The sequence below is a fragment of the Xyrauchen texanus genome, chromosome 23 (genome assembly GCF_025860055.1).
Source record: "Xyrauchen texanus isolate HMW12.3.18 chromosome 23, RBS_HiC_50CHRs, whole genome shotgun sequence".
Classification (NCBI taxonomy): Eukaryota; Metazoa; Chordata; class Actinopteri; order Cypriniformes; family Catostomidae; genus Xyrauchen; species Xyrauchen texanus.
Window position 1 is genome coordinate 15,676,975 of NC_068298.1, and position 17,843 is coordinate 15,694,817.

The 17,843-nt window shown below is 38.7% G+C and overlaps 1 protein-coding gene across 1 annotated transcript in view; it reads left to right on the forward strand.

The window, feature by feature from the left end:
* Positions 1-17,843, forward strand: part of LOC127663296 (teneurin-2-like) — a 291,708-nt gene that overhangs the window by 235,794 nt on the left and 38,071 nt on the right. Inside the window, exons 6-9 of the mRNA XM_052154811.1 lie at positions 10,424-10,546; positions 15,776-15,981; positions 16,229-16,424; positions 17,591-17,692. Coding sequence (XP_052010771.1) covers positions 10,424-10,546; positions 15,776-15,981; positions 16,229-16,424; positions 17,591-17,692 — 627 coding nt within the window. The remainder of the gene's footprint in view (positions 1-10,423; positions 10,547-15,775; positions 15,982-16,228; positions 16,425-17,590; positions 17,693-17,843) is intronic.

Here is a 17,843-nt window from a genome sequence, read left to right on the forward strand (position 1 = left end):
AACAGCTGGCCCTTGCTTCTTTTCATGTCTGTCCCTGCGTCTGTTCCTGTCAAACAAAAACAGAGTGTGCCAGGTTTTTATCTGAAGCGCAGTATGTGAGCGGTGTGGAGGGGAGATGTGTGATTTTTGCCTCGATTAGGGAGCTTCTTTTTTTTTTTTGTTTTTTTTTTTTTTGGAAGGTCAGAGTGTCTGTGTTTTTTCTCACTCCAAGATCGCTCTGATACCACTGATACCATGCTCTGATACCATCATGAGCACAGCACATGTTATTGGCCTATAATGCCCCTGTAATGTTAAACATTGTGTTACAGTAATAGGCCTTAATCAGGGAAGACAACATATTTATTGTTTTACCATATACAAAGAGACTGTGAGGGATAGAAGTCCAATTCCAGTGGACAACATTTTCAGAAAACATGGGTTGTGACATTTGTACATGTGGCTTTTGACATTTGAATGGTACAACCTATTGAAATGACTGTATTTGGCCTCTATCCTGATTAAGATCTGTTGACTATTTGAAGAGATATTCAATATAAGTAAAGCTTAATTGACAATTTCGACTTGTCCTTCATTCATAAAAACCACACAAAAAAAGAATCTGTTTCAATAAGGCGCTTACATTGGAAGTGAAAGGTGCCGGTCCACAAACATTAAAATATAAATTGTTTAGAAAGTATAGCCACAAGATGCAAACATTATATGTGTAAACATGATTTTAGTTTGATAAAATTGTGTACTAACCGTATATATGTAAGTTATATGCAACTTGACGATGCAACTCCAGTAAAATCTGTCACCCTCTCCTCTCAGATGTGTATCAAAATTTTAGAACAATCATATCATCATATTATTGTATTGCCTTCACAACTGTATGAAAATTGTGCAAACATAAGTTCCCTTGATAAATCAATTTCCTAGACATTCATGATATTATTTCATATTGAAAGAACATTAGAGTGGAGCTGTAATGTTGCAGATTTTCCTATGGAGTGAACCCAGAGCAGGGTTTCTCTCTGTGTGGGAGTGGGAAATTTAAAACCTGGAGTGGTGTTGGGCCAGAGTGATTACAAAGCACTTTAAGAAGGGAGGGGAATCACTGTACGTCCATTACACTTTCAAACCCTGTCCTGAAGAAAAATTCTGATCTCTTTCACACACACACTCTCTCTCTCTCTCTCTCTCTCTCTCTCTTTCTAGCCTTGATCATTGACTGATTTGCTACTTTCAGCACATCAAGGGCCATAACATAAAGACAAACCCAACAGCCATCAGCAATGTCCCCAATGACCTGTTAAGAATGAGCCTTTTGAAGGAATTAGATTGATTTCAGCCAATCAGGAACTGTTGATAATCAGTGATGGGATTGGAGATGGTTGCGTTCACTGATATCTAATCAATGATTCCACATGTGGCGAGTCTTTAAGCCAGAAGTGAGGATCTGAACCTCTTCAAGCTGGAAAGTAAGAGACAGAGAAGTGCACAAACAGCCAGCAAAGCTAAATATTTCATGGCTGTTTCCTACTGTTGTAGTACTACAGTAGCAGACACGTAAACACACACACACACAAACAATCACAGACATCAAGGATTTGCTGATCTCACAAGAAAAGCAAGATGTCGAAAGGAAAAAGTAAGAAGTAAACTATACACAATATGAACATAAGAAAGGAAAATGGTTATATGATTACACCTGGGCTTTGCATGAGGCTTGAACCCTGAGTGCTGGAGACAGACCTGAGATGCATCAGAATGTCTCAGACAGACAGCAGAGAGAGACAGAGGCAGAGATGGAGAGAGAGCGAATGAGGGAGGCAGCCATAATGAAGACAGAGAGATAGGACGGGTGTGTCTATCTCTCTGTGCCATTGATCTAGCTCGTGATTTCTGCTGCCTCTCATTTCCTGTCGCTAATGTGAATGGATGAGCCTCGAGGCACAACAATCACACACATACACACACTGCATACACAAACTTTAAACCAAAAGCTCCTTTCGGTTAGTCTTGATAAGCAGATTGTAAAAGACCAGGTATTCCTTGTTCAATTCCTGCACCGTGTTCAGCTAACAAACTCATGTATCGAATGCGTTTGTGGCTGTTTTTCATATTTTTGGCTTCATTTTCCTAATGCAAAACTTCTTTTGATTTCTTCTGAATTTAGCGTGAAAGTTTACCTGGCTTCACATTTTTGTTTGATTCACCCAAACCATTTCATACAGTTCATTTATTTACTGAGTATGAATTAATTATTTAATGTGTGTTTGTGTTCTCAACGAAAGGGACAAACAGCCTGTGACTCTAACCTTCAGAGTCTAGGCACTGAGCTTTCGGTTGCATCATTTAGCTGGGCTGAGCCCCTGGAGGATTTGTGTGTGTGTGTGTGTGTGTGTGTGTGTGTGTGTGTGTGTGTGTGTGTGTGTGGTGTGTGTGTGTGGTGTGTGTGTGAGTATAGTGTTTCTCTGATGGATTAGGATGCTACTGATGGCTTCTTCACTCATTAACTGTGTATTTGAACTTACCCATTTCCCGAGAGAGAGAGGCCAAGACTCTAATAAAACACACACATGCACACACATATATTGCACAGAGTGCCCATGGGAATTGTAGTTGAACTTCAAAGCCCTTTGACCATGCTTCTCATTTGCTGTGGCTTTACCCTGTGGCCTCACCCTTTCCTATTTCCAATGCATGAACACAAAAAAGACATTTGACGTAAACACACATACACACACACACACACACACACACACACACACACACACACACATTCAAACACCTTTCTGATCTCAACCAACTGAACTGCTACTGAAGAAATGACATCTTCAGGGATGTCATCTCTGTCCGTCAACTGGATCTCAGCTGGCACATAGGCCCCAGCCACACAAATCCAACAGATCACAGATCAAAAGTAGTTCAGTACTTTACATGTACATTTTTGCCTAAAGGGGATAATTTATGGAAAACTGGATTTCCCTTGCTCTTTTGAAATACAAGTTTGAAGTACTATGTAGACATACTCTAATGTTCAAAATGCAGACCTCCCTCCCCACACCACCCAAACAAATTATGAAATCTATACTTTAAAAATTAGTCATTTGGCAATGTCATGGTTGTGATCTCACAACTGTAGACACAATTTGACTGCCCATGCTTGCATGTCATTGCCTATCAGTGTTCAGCATCTTAATGACAATGTGAACTCTGCAATATGTGGAGGTTAACCAGTTAAAACTGAGTTCATTTGCATATAGAAGTCTTATAGGTACAGTACACTGTAAAATCAAATTAGTTGACCTTACTTACATTTTTTTAAAGCAACCAATTTGCATGCTTTTTCTGAATAAACTTACTTATTTGGCTCAAGTAAATTAAAAGTATTTTTTAAAGTTATGTTGACTAGTTACAAGTAAACTTAATCATTTCCTTTGTTTTAACCAAACATACATAATTTATCCAAGCGCAAGGGCTTAATAAGCACCACTTAAATGTTTTTATTAATGACAACTGTAGGGTTTAGAGAGTAACGGTAACTTAATTAAAACTAGTAAGAACAGTAACAAAAGAAGCTTGAGTCGAGTAAATAATTTTTGGCAACACTTTCTATGAAGCCCATATATATAATGCATTGTAAATAAATTATACATGTATTTTACAGCATTTATAATGTGTCAGAATACACCTTGTAATAATTTATTATGCATTTTAAAACTTTAACTATTCATAGTTTTACCTTATAGTATAATGTATTAAACACAAACAACATCCAATTTTAATGCAGTAGAGCTAATAAAGATAACTGTACCAGTGCTGTTATGCAAACACAGCACAGTGTAAACAGTCAAAAGGCTTTATGTTAGAAGTTATGAATATATTATAAGTGGTTTTCGCCTGCTTTAAGTAAAGTTACAAAAGCAATATCTTCTTAAAAACAGCCATAACATAAATTTGTAACATAAATACATAACAAGTCAAACTTATATAATGGAAGTTATTTATTATATAAAACAAGTCTCCAAATAAGAGTCAAGTATAAAGTCTGTTTGAATTTGTTTTTTATTCTTGGGTGTGTTTACACCAAGAAGATTGGCTACATGTGTGATCAATATAAATATTTTCTTTCTCTCTCTCAAATGAAACTTTTTTAAGTTTTACATATGTTTTTCTAAATGTTTCCAAATTTACACTAAATAAGTGTTTACTGTATATAACTTTCATGTGTACTGTATATAACTTCCAGCATGATTGTTATATCTTTTGACCACTTAAAAATATCTTATGGATAGTTATAAGAAGACATTGCTTTTGATTTAAAGCATACACATTACATAAATATATATGCAATACATTATAACTCCTGCAAATAACATTGGATGTTGTTTGTGTAATAATGCATTATAGTCTAAGGTACTGTATAACTATGGATAGGTAAGTATTATAATGTTTTATAATTGTGGTTTCAATTATTAATGAGAAGTTATAACTAATATATTATGATGTGATTTATGAGACATTACTAATGCCTTTATAATGCATTATAAATATGGGCGTCACAGAAAGTGTTTTTTTTTTTTTTATTTTCTTTCACAATTTGAGATAACTATTAATGAAGTGTAGGAAAACTGTAGCAATTGTTTAATTTTAATGGGCAGAGAGGGTAGTAAATGTTTCCATTTCAAAATATTACTGATGACGGTGCTAAAATCAAAGGTATCAAAGGGATATGAGAGGATATGAAGTTTCTTTCCTTTTTGCAGCAGTATTCTTGAACCAATTACAAATGCCATCCAGGATAGTCTCAGTTTACAATTAGTGTCCTAATTGAGGTCAGTCTTGTTAATTTAGTGGTAAATTAGATCAGTTAATACACGTTTATTATGGAGGCCAAGGGAGTCTGCAAAAATAAGGTAAAGGAAAATTACCTTTTAAGAAATCTGAGGTATCTTCTGCGCTCTAATTATGGCTGTGTAATTGTGTGATGTGTTTAGTGAGGAGGTGTTTGTGGATGGAGGGATTGGCTGTCCTGGTTTGTGCCATGTCTTGTAGTCTGCTTGGGAGGTAACCCCAGAGTGTGTCCCTCAGCTCAGTGACACACACTACCTAGAGTGTTTTTTTTTTTTTTTTTTTTTAAAAGCAAGTTCTTTGTCGAGAATCCAGTTGTAAAAAGTGAGTCAAGAAGCATTTTTCCCACATTCCTTGTTTGCTGATCTGACGAATTTTCGCAAAGGAAGCTTCCAAAAAATGCTGGAAACTGAAATCTCAAGAAAGTGTCTGCTAGAGCAGTTATTCACACAAACATACACATACACAATCATAAAACCAAAAAGCATGAAAGGCAAAATGTAGGTACAGTACATGCTAAATAAAAGGTGTGGACGTTACAATCCGTTAGTGTGTGCAGTTGTTGGTGTATTTGTTTCTGTGTATGTATGATGATGGTAAGAAACAGTAAAAAAAGAAATAGAGAGAAACAGAACGAGGGATGCAGACCGTGATGCTTCTTCTTTATGAAAAATGTATTTGCATGTCTACAGAGAAATGCATGCGAGAGACCAGCCTCATATATAACGTCTGTCGGGAAATAACGGCATGTATTCTTTATGATGAGCCAATATGAAGACATCTATTTCTTCGTGTTCAATTCATATTTAACATCTTAGGGAGCAAAAGTGCTCATAATATGTGTGGCCGTCTGATTGTTTATTTTGGTCCACAGCAGGCACACAGAAATCTGTGCGTGGCAGATTTCGTCTGAACTTGAGCACCTGTCATTCTCAAAGTTTTACACATCTCCTGCCCCTTGCATGTTCCTTTAGGACATATTTCAACTAATTTGATTATGATTTCACACTGCATCACTGTCAGCTCCGTTTAACACATTTTTTGGAAAGTTGTATGAAAAAGTATATTTTGTCACATGATGTCTTTTATTGATTTAAACATCTAAAACATTTAAACTCTTCATTTTTATGTTATTTCATGCATTTTTCAGCTAAATTCAGTTAAACAAATAAAAAACATGTCTCAATATACTTGGGTTTTGTTCCATTCTGTTGCGGTCCGTCTAGCTCATTTGTAACACATCTTGTGTGAACGGCCCCTTACCTGCATTGAAAGTGCAAAATAGCCTTCATCAACAGTGGCACAAAGGTGGGATACAGCTGATTTGTGAATTCTCGCCTAAATTTAGGCCAGGGGCCAAATATTATATTACTGTATGTCATGACTGTTTGAATACGAGCAGAAATTTCTCATTGACTGCACCAGCTGTGAATCAGAGATTCCTGAAAATTCAAATGTAATATGTGTGTAATTTGCATGTAAATGAACATTCCAGCCGCATACATCTGCCACTGTATAACCGTGTGTGTGTGTGTGTGTTTGATTTTAACCTAAAATCTTGATCTAAAATCTTTTTTAAAGAAAAGAATTAAAGGATATTTCATGCAGCAACTACCCACTTATACTCATGCACACTGACGTTTAGAAATAGCAATGGAAATTGTATTTTCAAGCAAGTAACACATTCCATCAGTTTGTGCAGGTGAATTATACATCAACCTGCACATGTTAAGATTTGCTTTATACATTTTTAATCATACAGATTTCCTTGCAAAGCTGAGCTTAGTGAATATTCACTAGGAGACTAAGAATAAAGTCTGTTCGTCTGTGTGTGTGTGTGTGTGTGTGTGTGTGTGTGTGTGTGTGTGTGCGCGCGCACGCATGCATGCATGGGTGTCAATAATAAATTGAATATCAGAAGTTGAAAAGCCTATTAAGTTTTCTGTCCTAACCATGGATGAATACATGGCTATATGCATTTAGCATTGTTTTATCCATTCTGTCAGCAACCCCATAAAAAACACTGGCCTAATCTGCACACACACAAGAAAGAACTATAGGCAGTTTGTTGTTGTGCACAAAATGTGTTAGTGAGTGAAGACAGAACAGATCACGTCCTGCACTAGAACAACCATTCATTTTGAGTGCCAGCGGTGCTGACATATGAGAAAGCTATCATCTTTTGTTTTCCTCCTTCTACCTTCCCTATATTTGTTCAATTCCCCTCACTTTATCATTAAACACCCTTCAATTCATGCAATCAAGCTTTAACTCCACAATGCCACCTACTGGTATGGAATAATTTACGCTTGCACTGCACACACACACGCACACACACACACACACACATACATACGCTATCAGTGTGGAGGGCAAAAATCCAGAATGTCTGAGCTGGAGTTAATCTGTCTGAGTCTCATCTCTCGGTGCTTTCGCTTATTGCGGTTCACTGATTCATTTGCTAATTATTTCATCGATTGCGAAATTAGCATTTAGTCACTATCGGCATGCACCATCAGAACAAAGGAAAGATGGAGAGATAAAGAGAGATAATGAAGGACAGGAGGTCAAGAAAGATGAAAGGAGCAGAGATACGTTAGATAGTGAGGTAAAGGGACAGATTGAAAAGCATGGAGACGGAAATGCAAGGAGAAGAGGAGAGAAAAGCTATCTCAGTGTTTCCTCCAGACCATCTGAAACAAATAAAAGAGCTGACAGAGACGGCACAGACACACTTAGAGTGTCAGCACTTTCCTTTAACCGAGAAAGAGACGGGGAGGGAGAGAGAGAGAGCGAGAGAGATGGGGAGGGAGAGAGAGAAGGAATGACCATGACTGGGCGCAGGCCAACAGGGAGATGGAATTTGACAGAAGAGAAAATGTATTTTCTGGGATGAGATTTAGGTGTGATAGGCGAGCACAGGGAAGGTGAGGAGAGGGCTTAAGTAACTAACACATACATACACACAAAAGCATTCTTTACATCTCTATATTCTTGATCAAAAAATGGAGAGAGTGAGACAGGAAGAGATGGACGTGAGATACAGATCATGTATTCGCATTATAGATTAACATGTGTGGCGGAAAGACCAACCCCTCCCTCTTATGGCCATCCTCCAGCCAGGCTCACCACAGAAGTGGGAGGAGTGACAGGAGTGAAAGGAGAGGTGCAACTTAATGAGCCTCATTTAGGCAGCGGATGATGAGGCACATCTGATGTGAATATAGCCTCATCACTGCTGCCATTAAAACGCAGATTGCGCCTCTCCTCGGGGAGGCAGCATATTTCTCCTTGTGTGCACACCCTGGCATTCTTCGCAGCACCGCCGGACCCGCTCCCTCGGAACCCCGGTGTGGGTTAGATGGGTCACCGGGGAGTATTGCTCACATTGCGGCCGACGGGCATGGATGCCGGGCCGCCTTCCCCTCACACTTCGCATTGGGAAGACAGGCTGCCACAGAAGCCGCTGCCCCTCATGTCTAGACCATGGAGGGGAGCACGCCACGGCCATTGGACCCCACCTACAACCTAGACCATTCCTGTGATCACTCCCTATCCATCACAAAGCCCCATTAACTGCGAAGATGACAGATTCCCCTTTATTTTGGAAATGAATTCCTCCACGGACAGTTTATCCCCCTTTTTGGACATTTTCTGTTTTTTATTATTATTATAGGCCTGATGCCACACCCACTTTGTGTATCTCACTGCCACACAAGTTAGAAACAGACCTAAAACAGTATAGAAATGCACATAAAGAGTTCCTACAGGAGAGTAAAACGGCTCCGCTATATAAACTTAATTCACTTACGACCCCCTCCTGAGACTCTGACTGCTGAGGCAATGATGGCTGCACTCTCTGAAGTCTCTCTGCCTCAGATGACTCACAATCTCACACAATCCGTCTTTACTGCCACTGTGAAGAACAGACGATGCAGACACACAGCAGCCAGAGATAAAGAACAAGATCCTGCAATCAGCCCGAGACTGCGTGTTACAAAGAGCATTTCCTGCGTCAACTCTGGAGTTCAGCAGACTAAGCGCTCTTCTCTCGTCTTTTCACTATAAAAGTTTCTTGGCAGATGTAGAAAGGACACGGGTCGGGAAGAGATTCGGCTGACAAACTGCACACATGCCTCGGAGCGAGTGAACCAAAATAAGCTCCACAGGCACGAAAGAAACAACAGCCACACAAAACAAAGAGAAATGATAGAGAGCAATCTTGTGTCTTTCAGCTGTCACTCACATTGCTACCGAATAATGCCAGCCCTTCCACATTAAAGCTGTGTATGTTGTCAGGATTCTGCTGGTTTTCTGGCTGTGCTTTTGTTTACTTTTTTTTACCTGTTGAGGTGCGAGTAATTCCTAGAGACGTGGGTCTGGCTGGTGTTTTTATCTGCATCTGTGTCTTATGAAGGGTGTCTGTTAATAAATTCCTCATGGCTCCAGTGTTTGACTGACTGAAATAATTCACAAATGCACCTTTTTGTGTGATTTTGCACCAATTATATGAGTCACCGAGTTTCCATAATCTGCTTGCAGAAAATAATTTTGTAACATTATGAAGCCTGTTTTTATGCATTAGATATGTATTCATTTAAGCAAGCATTTAAACACAAGCAAGAGTGCTGTTGTCGTGAATATCAGCACTCTTGGAACGCCACTTGTCCAATCAAATTAGAGGACCAGAACTGTATAAAAGGGTTTAGAATGCACATTGTAATGCATTGTGTGTTATATAAATAATTATAAGCACAGCATACATTGTAATACTTATCTATTTGTGGTTGTGCTTTTAAAGACTATTATACATACTGTATAAAACATTATTAACAATTTAGTGCTGATCATGTGTTTTAATGGCTTATAAAAGCTCCTTAAATGTGCAAACAATCTGTTAAGTATTAAAATGTATTATAGCTGAACATTATTAAGAGACAACAATTACGTACTGTACAACATACTTTGTGGCATTTAGACAGTTTTCTGCATTAAGAATAATGCATCGCATATACAGGCTTCATATAAAGTGTAATCATTAAGTTAACAGAGATTGAAGAGGTAAATAATTGCTAGTGAGAGTCGAGAACAAATGTTTTCAACATTCCTGGTATGGGGAAGATTGAATGTGATAGATCCCCAGACTACTGTTTTATAACCACACATATGCTGCTGTGACAGAGTATCAGATGCATACATGTGTCCTATGAATGACAGATGGCTGGTCATTCAGTCAACATCAATCAGTCACACAGTCAATAAAAATGACTTGTCTGTCTGCAGTTTTTTTAGAGACTAAATAAATCACTTCATCTTACTGTCTCTCCCTGTCTGTACTTGGTGTAACAGATCAATATAACTTTAGAGTTCGCTTTTTTATTTCTCTCGTTCTAAATAATCTGTAATCATCGTGAAAGTAGTTCCCCACAGGAGTGCAAACTAGCTTTTGAGATTCAAAGGTTTTCCTTTTCTGTCTATCTTTTCTCTTCCAATATGTCTGCACTGTTTACACTCTCTCTTTTGTGTTCTCTCTCTCTCTCTCTCTCTCTCTCTCTCTCTCTCTCTCTCTCTGTCTCTCTCTCAGCCATGAATCTGTTGGGGCTGAACTGGCAGCTGAAACCTGTGGTTGGTCCCATGCTCAACAATGGCTTGGGAGCAGGGCTGCCCAGCAACAGTGGCGTAGCAACAGCGCCTTCTGGAGGCAAAGGTGAGCAGCACAGCCTCTGATTATGAGCACGTGCAGTCCTTCACTCTTGGTGTTTATAAGGAGGATGTAAATATTGTGACAGAATAATACATGCAAAGAAATAAAAACTTGATTCAGGAAAAAAAACAGTGCTGAAATCTCCACTGCCTTGTATATCAATTTGTTTTCTAGCTTGTACTCGTTTTGATTTGTGTTTAGTAATTTCCTTCTCTGTCGCGTGCCAAGGTCCCATCCTGGAAGCACATTTATGACCACACACACACACACACGCTCTCTCTCTCTGCCTGCTTTCACAATTGACAAGGGACATTATTCTCTGGGCTTCATTTCTGTGGCTGTGTGACAAGTCATAAGAAACCAAGTAACCATGTGATTAGGTAGAGCAGCAAGGTATTGTGAGTTGATAGAGTGGGGAAAGTGATTATTCTTATATTGAATGAAACAGTAAGCATTGTGCAATGAAAAATATTTACCAGCATGCTACAGTCTTTGCTGTCACATGATCCCATTATATATATATATATATATATATATATATATATATATATATATATATATATATATAAAATTTAGCAAGTGGCCAATTTATTATTGTATTTTTAATCAAATTTCGTGTCAAATGTGTGTGGCAGTCCAATCAAATAATGAATTATAAATACATTTAATTAAAAAATTAGACATTCACACGTACACTCACTCTCAAACACACACAGCCCATTAGCTGTTCACCCATCTCTTTACCCCAGTCTTTATCTCAGTCTTGATCACACATGCACACAGCTTCACAGGAAGTGTCCTGGAAAGCAGCGCATCACCTCTTTATGAAGGACAAGCAGGCAGGGGCCAGTCACGTATCCACACTCATACACACAGGATCTGAACCACAGAGTATCCTACAGTGTGTCATCATTTTCTTCTCCTCTGTGTCTTTGGCCTTGATTTCTGTTTCTGCAGTGTAGCTATGTAAGCATATTCAGCTCTGTGAATACATATAGATTATGTGGAGTGCTAGTTTGCTGTGTGCTTGTGTGAGTGTATGTGTAACAGAGAGACAGATCGTGGGCTTTCAAACAGCTCTTCATCTCAAGTGCTTCAATCTCAACCCCTCTGCATGGTGGTGTCAATTCTGTCATTTTCGTACAACTTCAACTGCTCACTCTCTCTGTCTCTCTCTCTCTCTCACACACATATACACATAATTTATTCAAAATAACTGTGAGATTGTATTAATCATACCCAGACTGTGCAACAATAAGGCAACCAGTCATACATGGCTAGTTGCATTCTTTAACAGTACCGCCACATCCTGTATAATAAGAGTTGTGTTGTGCTGTGTCTGAATGTTTTTATTTTTTCCTCATCCTCTGCTGCATCTTTGTGTATAGCTGTTGTCCTACCTTATTGTCTGGTATATTGTGTTGATATGCTCTTATCTGAGCTGCTGTGGGATGATATGATGCTTTGGTCTGATCTGTGAAAATGATTTGGTGTGCTCCTGCCTGCTGCATTAGCTTATGATTGGCCTCTCTGCACTCTTTATGCCCTGCTTAGACACTCAAATTCTGATGCCCTCTATCTCCACATTGTGTTCCTCTGTGTTACGCTGTGAAATGAAGCCAGACTATTGCTGCAGCCGCGGTTGCAGGCTGATCATTCCTTCCCTAAGAAAATCCTCATCCGCCCGCCCTGGAATGCTTTTTTCTTCTTTTCCTTAGTTCCATATCTCCTCAGTCCCTGCTGTTCTGTATTAATGAGAGGGGCTATTTCATCTACTGTTGCGGCCACACCGTCCTGATTGTTTTTTCATTGTTCTTTATTTCCTCACTATTTTTCACAGGTTTTCTCTGTCAGGGCAGCAGTCTCAAGTGTAGATCTGACCTGATTACAGTGGAGCTGTGTGTGTGTGTGTGTGTGTGTGTGTGTGTGTGTGTGTGTGTGTGTGTGTGTGTGTGTGTGTGTGTGTGTGTGTGTGTGTGTGTGTGTGTGTGTGTGTGTGCGTGTTTTTGTTATTTACAAGGACAATTTTGTAAGTTACAAATTAGTAATTACAAGGGTATTATGCTATAAATGTGATTTATGAGGACATTTCTAGTGTCCCCATAATTCAAATCGCTTAAAAATCATACTAAACAATGTTTTATTGAAAAAGTAAAAATGCAGAAGGTTTTCTGTGAGGGTTAGGTTTAGGGGTTGTGTTAGGTTTAGAGGATAGAATCTATAGTTTGTACAGTATAAAAGTCATTATGTCTATGGAAAGTCCTCATAATGATAGGTAGACCAACATGTGTGTGTGTGTGTGTGTGTGTGTGTGTGTGTGTGTGTGTGTGTGTGTGTTTTATACTACATTGTGGGGACCAAATGTTCCCACAAGGATAGTAAAACCTGAGATCACCTACCTTGTGTGGCTCAGCCAGTGGTCCCCTTGAGGGAAATTGGTTATTAAACATACTAAATTATGTTTTGTTTTTTTTATTGTAAAAATGCAAAAAGGTTTCTGTGTGGGATAGGTTTGGGGTAGGGTTAGGGGATAAAAATGTGGGGTTTGGGTGGTTTACAAGGAAAACATATATATGTTACAAACTGGTAATTACAAGGGTATTATGCTATAAATGTGGTTTATAAGGACATTTCTAGTGTCCCCATAATTAAAATTGCTTAAAAAAAACATACTAAACAATGTTTTATTGAAAATGTAAAAATGCAGAATGTTTTTTTTTTTTTTTTTGTGAGGGTTAGGTTTAGGGGATAGAATCAGAATGTTTATATAGTTTGTACAGTATAAACATCATTATATCGATGGAGAGACTCACAAGGATAGCCGCACCAGTGTGTGTGCACGTGTGTGTGTGTGAACATCACAACCATAGGGACAGAAGTAATCTTGCAACCATTTACACATGGCCATTGCCGTCAGCTACGAGTAAGAGATAGAGGGAATAAAAGAAGAGGAGCAAGAGAGAGAGAGAGCGCAACCATGGATTTTCCATTAAATGAAAAGTGGATAACAGCTTGTGTGATTATGTTGGTAAACAGGATGGTGGTGTTGACATGCGGTATGAGCCAAAGCCTGAGGGTGGAGAATACACAAACTCTAACCATAGAGGAGAGCTCTCCTTTAGCCTCAGAGCCCATAAACAGACAAGAGAAAAATGGAATAATAGGAAAATTTGAAAATCAACAGTTCCAGTTTCACCTTTCCTGCACTCTTAAAAATGAAGCATTCTTCAGTCAAAACCCTGTTCTTATCAAGAACCATTTTCACTCTATAGCATTCTTGAATTGGCTGTATGGACCTTGGGAGATTAAAAAGTTCTTGATGTTATATTATGGACCTTAGAGTAGTCGAATTTTGATGGTAATAGAAATGAGACTTTGAGGGGTAGAAGGTACAGTCTGTTCAATGTGTTATACTGTTGTATATACATTCCTGTCAGCAGCCACCTTTTAAATTGCAGTAAAATTGACAGATTTTCCGATAAACGTACCACATCTGCTATTCACATACTTTTTCATCTTTTATCTGTTTTCCTACCATTCACACATCAGCACCAACATGGCATTAACTCAGTGAAGTAATTTGCTGGAAATGACCTTTAAACGGTTTTAAAACATGGTGGGGTATGACTTATTTGTATATGAATGTTCCCGGTGCGTTATGTAAATTTTCCAGGCAAATGTTCACATTTATGCTTGAGACCTAACAACATCATATTCGATGACTTTAAATGGAACTGATGAACTGTGGGGAACAAAATGCTGTTGCTTTCATCCAAAGGCAGATACGCTACCTGCGGCTAAAAAGCACAGTAATGTTTACATGTTAAATGGTGCGGAGTAATTGTTTGGTGGTAAATCAGAGCTGATTTTAGGGGATTTAACAACGGGTCTTTTCGCTCCATCTTATTACGTTTCGGGGTACCTTTCCACAGTCACCTTTGGCAGGTTAACTGGGGCCCCAAAGACATACATTTTAAAGCATGATTTCAATCCCATTTTTCATTTTAACTGCTCAGTGAGAATTGTAAGACATTACTGATATTTCAGCATCATTTTCGTAAAAGCTGCTTTGAAATGATGCATGTTGTGAAAAGCCCTATACAAATAAAAATGACTTGACTGTTCACACATGAGCTCTAAATGGAAAAATACATTTTCTGGGAAATTATTTTCCTATATGTGTGGAAGCACCAAGTGGTTCAGCTGACAACCATCAGAAATACTGTATATATAATATATTATAATAATATTGCGTCTACCATGTCCATGACTAATGTCCATCGGTTCTTCAGATAGGCTTATTCATTTCTGGGCTCCACTTATATGGTGTTTTTAATTAGTAAAAATTTTTTGGAACCCTTAATGTAGTTGCACACCGGACGAGAATTGCTGCGTCGTGGCTAGGACACGGCACAGGTATCAAACGCAGTTCACAGTACACAAAAAAGTTACCAAGGTTTTTCCCTTCTTCGTGATTGAACAACACTAGAGTAAATAATCAGTATCCTTTGATAATGATTTGGGTCGAATTTAATAGAAAATATGCGAGTTGCTCTACGTGGTGCGGCAAAAATTTGAGCAGCCTCTGGAGTCGTAGCTGGGCGCCGCTTACAGACACCAAGCAGTGGCTGCGGTGTGCGTACTTTCATAGAAAACTATTGTTTTGAATTTTAGAATGCTCCATGTCGTCCACCAGACACATCTGGTGTGCTACCTCCTTTATTGTTTAGAATTGGCGAAACCATTGTTTTTAAGAGTGCGGTGATGACAAGGAAAACCAAATCTCAAAGAGTTGCATTGTAGAGGTGTCACACCCATTTAAAACCCATTTATTACTTTTTGAAATATTGCAGGCAGTATTTCAAAAAGAACATATTTTGATATTCAACAAAGAAGGCCTTATTCTCTCTCTCGCTCTCTCTCTCTCTCTCTCTCTCTCTCTCTCTCTCTCTTCATTTCTCTGCTGTTTACTGTGATACACTCTCAGCTTTCTTGTGCTGGATGTATCCAGTGAGGTTATAGGCAAAAAAATTAAAAATCTGCAGGAAGCAGCATTTGTGTTTTTCAGCCTTCATCAGATAAGTGTCTCCCAGAGAGAAAGTGCATGTGTGCTGTTTTTCCTGTATTTTCTATTTTCAAAGCAACTGGGTCTAAATCCATAAACAAGGGGCAGTTGCAACACAGCAGAGGTGAGAGATTGATTTTTGTTTTATGCCTTCCTCTGTGTCACAGGGCCCTGGGCCGCTCGCAACAGCAGCATAGATACGGGCAGCCTGGATGTGGGCAGGCGCGTGACCCAAGAGGTACCGCCCGGGGTTTTCTGGAGGTCCCTGCTGTACCTCAACCAGCCTCAGTTTCTCAAGTTCAATATCTCCCTGGGCAAGGACGCACTGTTTGGGGTTTACATTCGGAAAGGGCTGCCTCCGTCCCACGCACAGGTACACACAAACTATCTATTCGAGAAGCCCACAGAGTCCATAGGAAAAAGCCTCTTTCATCTGGGCACAACTGTGGATCAATCAGTCATTGCAAATACATTTTAGAAGTCAGCAGGTGTTAGATAAACTCATTTGTAGCATTCAACTTCAAAGTATCTAACTGTTTGATATACATGAATGCTGTCAAACTACTTGAGAAAATGAAGAAGTAACAATGTCCCCTCTTTCCCTATTTTTCTCTCTACAGTATGACTATATGGAGCGGTTGGATGGAAAGGAGAAATGGAGTGTAGTGGAGTCTCCTCGAGAGAGACGCAGTATTCAGACTGTGGTTCTAAACGAAGCTGTGTTTGTGCAGTATCTGGATCCTGGCACATGGCACCTGGCTTTCTACAACGATGGCAAAGAGAAAGAATCTCTCTCCTTTAGCACAGCTGTATTGGGTTAGTTACATGCATTGTTTTTAGATTTTTCAATACTTAATTGCCATGATTGTTTTACTTACAATATAGCCAAAGTATCATTACACATAAACACACAAAACTGACAAAACGCTGCTTATTATCTAATTTTGTGTGGATACAATTAATTCAGATGCATAATTGTAATAAAATAATTAATAAGGATGCAACACAATAATTAAAATTAAATGGGACCAAATGTTAAGAAAAATAAGGGGGGTCGCATCCCCCACAACCTGTGGTTACAGCCATGATAATATGCTATTAGAGCTGAGGCCTTGTTAATACACATGCTCAGACGCATTAAAATGTGGTGCTCATGTGAGCAACGTTGAGTTCAAATCTGGATTGCAACATTCCCATTCCCTCCTCTCCATTATTTCCTGCCCTGTCTGTATCCAGCAAAAAACAAAAAACAAAGCCAAAATAAAAACAGCAGGCCTTTTTTATATATAAAACAAGAGCAGAACAATTTCTGTTTAAATAATTCATAAACTATTCTTGCGCAAATTGTTGCATTGAATTGAATGGCACAATTTCCGTATGAAAGGTTTTACAAATTATTTGTACGAATATGGCCTATTAAGTAAAAAGCTGGTTAATTTAAAATTCAACATATGAAAGTTTTTGGAAAATTGAAATGATATCTATTTTGTTCTGTATAGAAATGTAGATAAATGCTTCTTTACCAGTCAGCAAAAAATACTTTAATTAAATATTGTCAATCTATTAATATTATACCATTTAAAATGTATAATTATCCACTTGAAATGAGATAAGCACCTTGTGACTCTGTTCTATGAATATTCACATGCATGAATTCTAGGAGTAAGTAGTGTCCCACCAATTAACCTTGTGCTAAAATACTGTGATATGGCCTAGTTTCACCACCATGATATCATTCATGGCTAATGAAATGGCCGGTGATGCTGTTTGAAGTGCATACATCAATAATGAGCAGAGACTCCAGGCTTCCCACAGTAAAAATGGAGAGGTAGAAGGGAACAAAAATAGTGTGAAAAGAGACAAAGGAGGCAGTGGAGGAAAATACAAGATGAGAGTTGGGTTCTCTGAGTATTGGTGTGGTGGTTACAGCTGTCATTACCATCAAAGTGACCTTTTTAAAACATGCTTCATTCTTTTCACAGACTCTGTGCAAGAGTGTCCCCGGAACTGTCATGGTAATGGCGAGTGTGTGTCAGGAGTGTGTCATTGTTTCCCAGGGTTTCATGGCATGGACTGCTCGAAAGGTAAGAAACATTCCAATTACACCCTGATCTCTGTCGTACAGCCAGAGAGAGAGAGAAGAGAATAAAAAAGAGAAAGAAAAAAAATTCAATTCACTCACAGTAGCCATATGCAGAGCGTTAATTTGAGTATGGCCTAGAGGTTTGCTCTGAC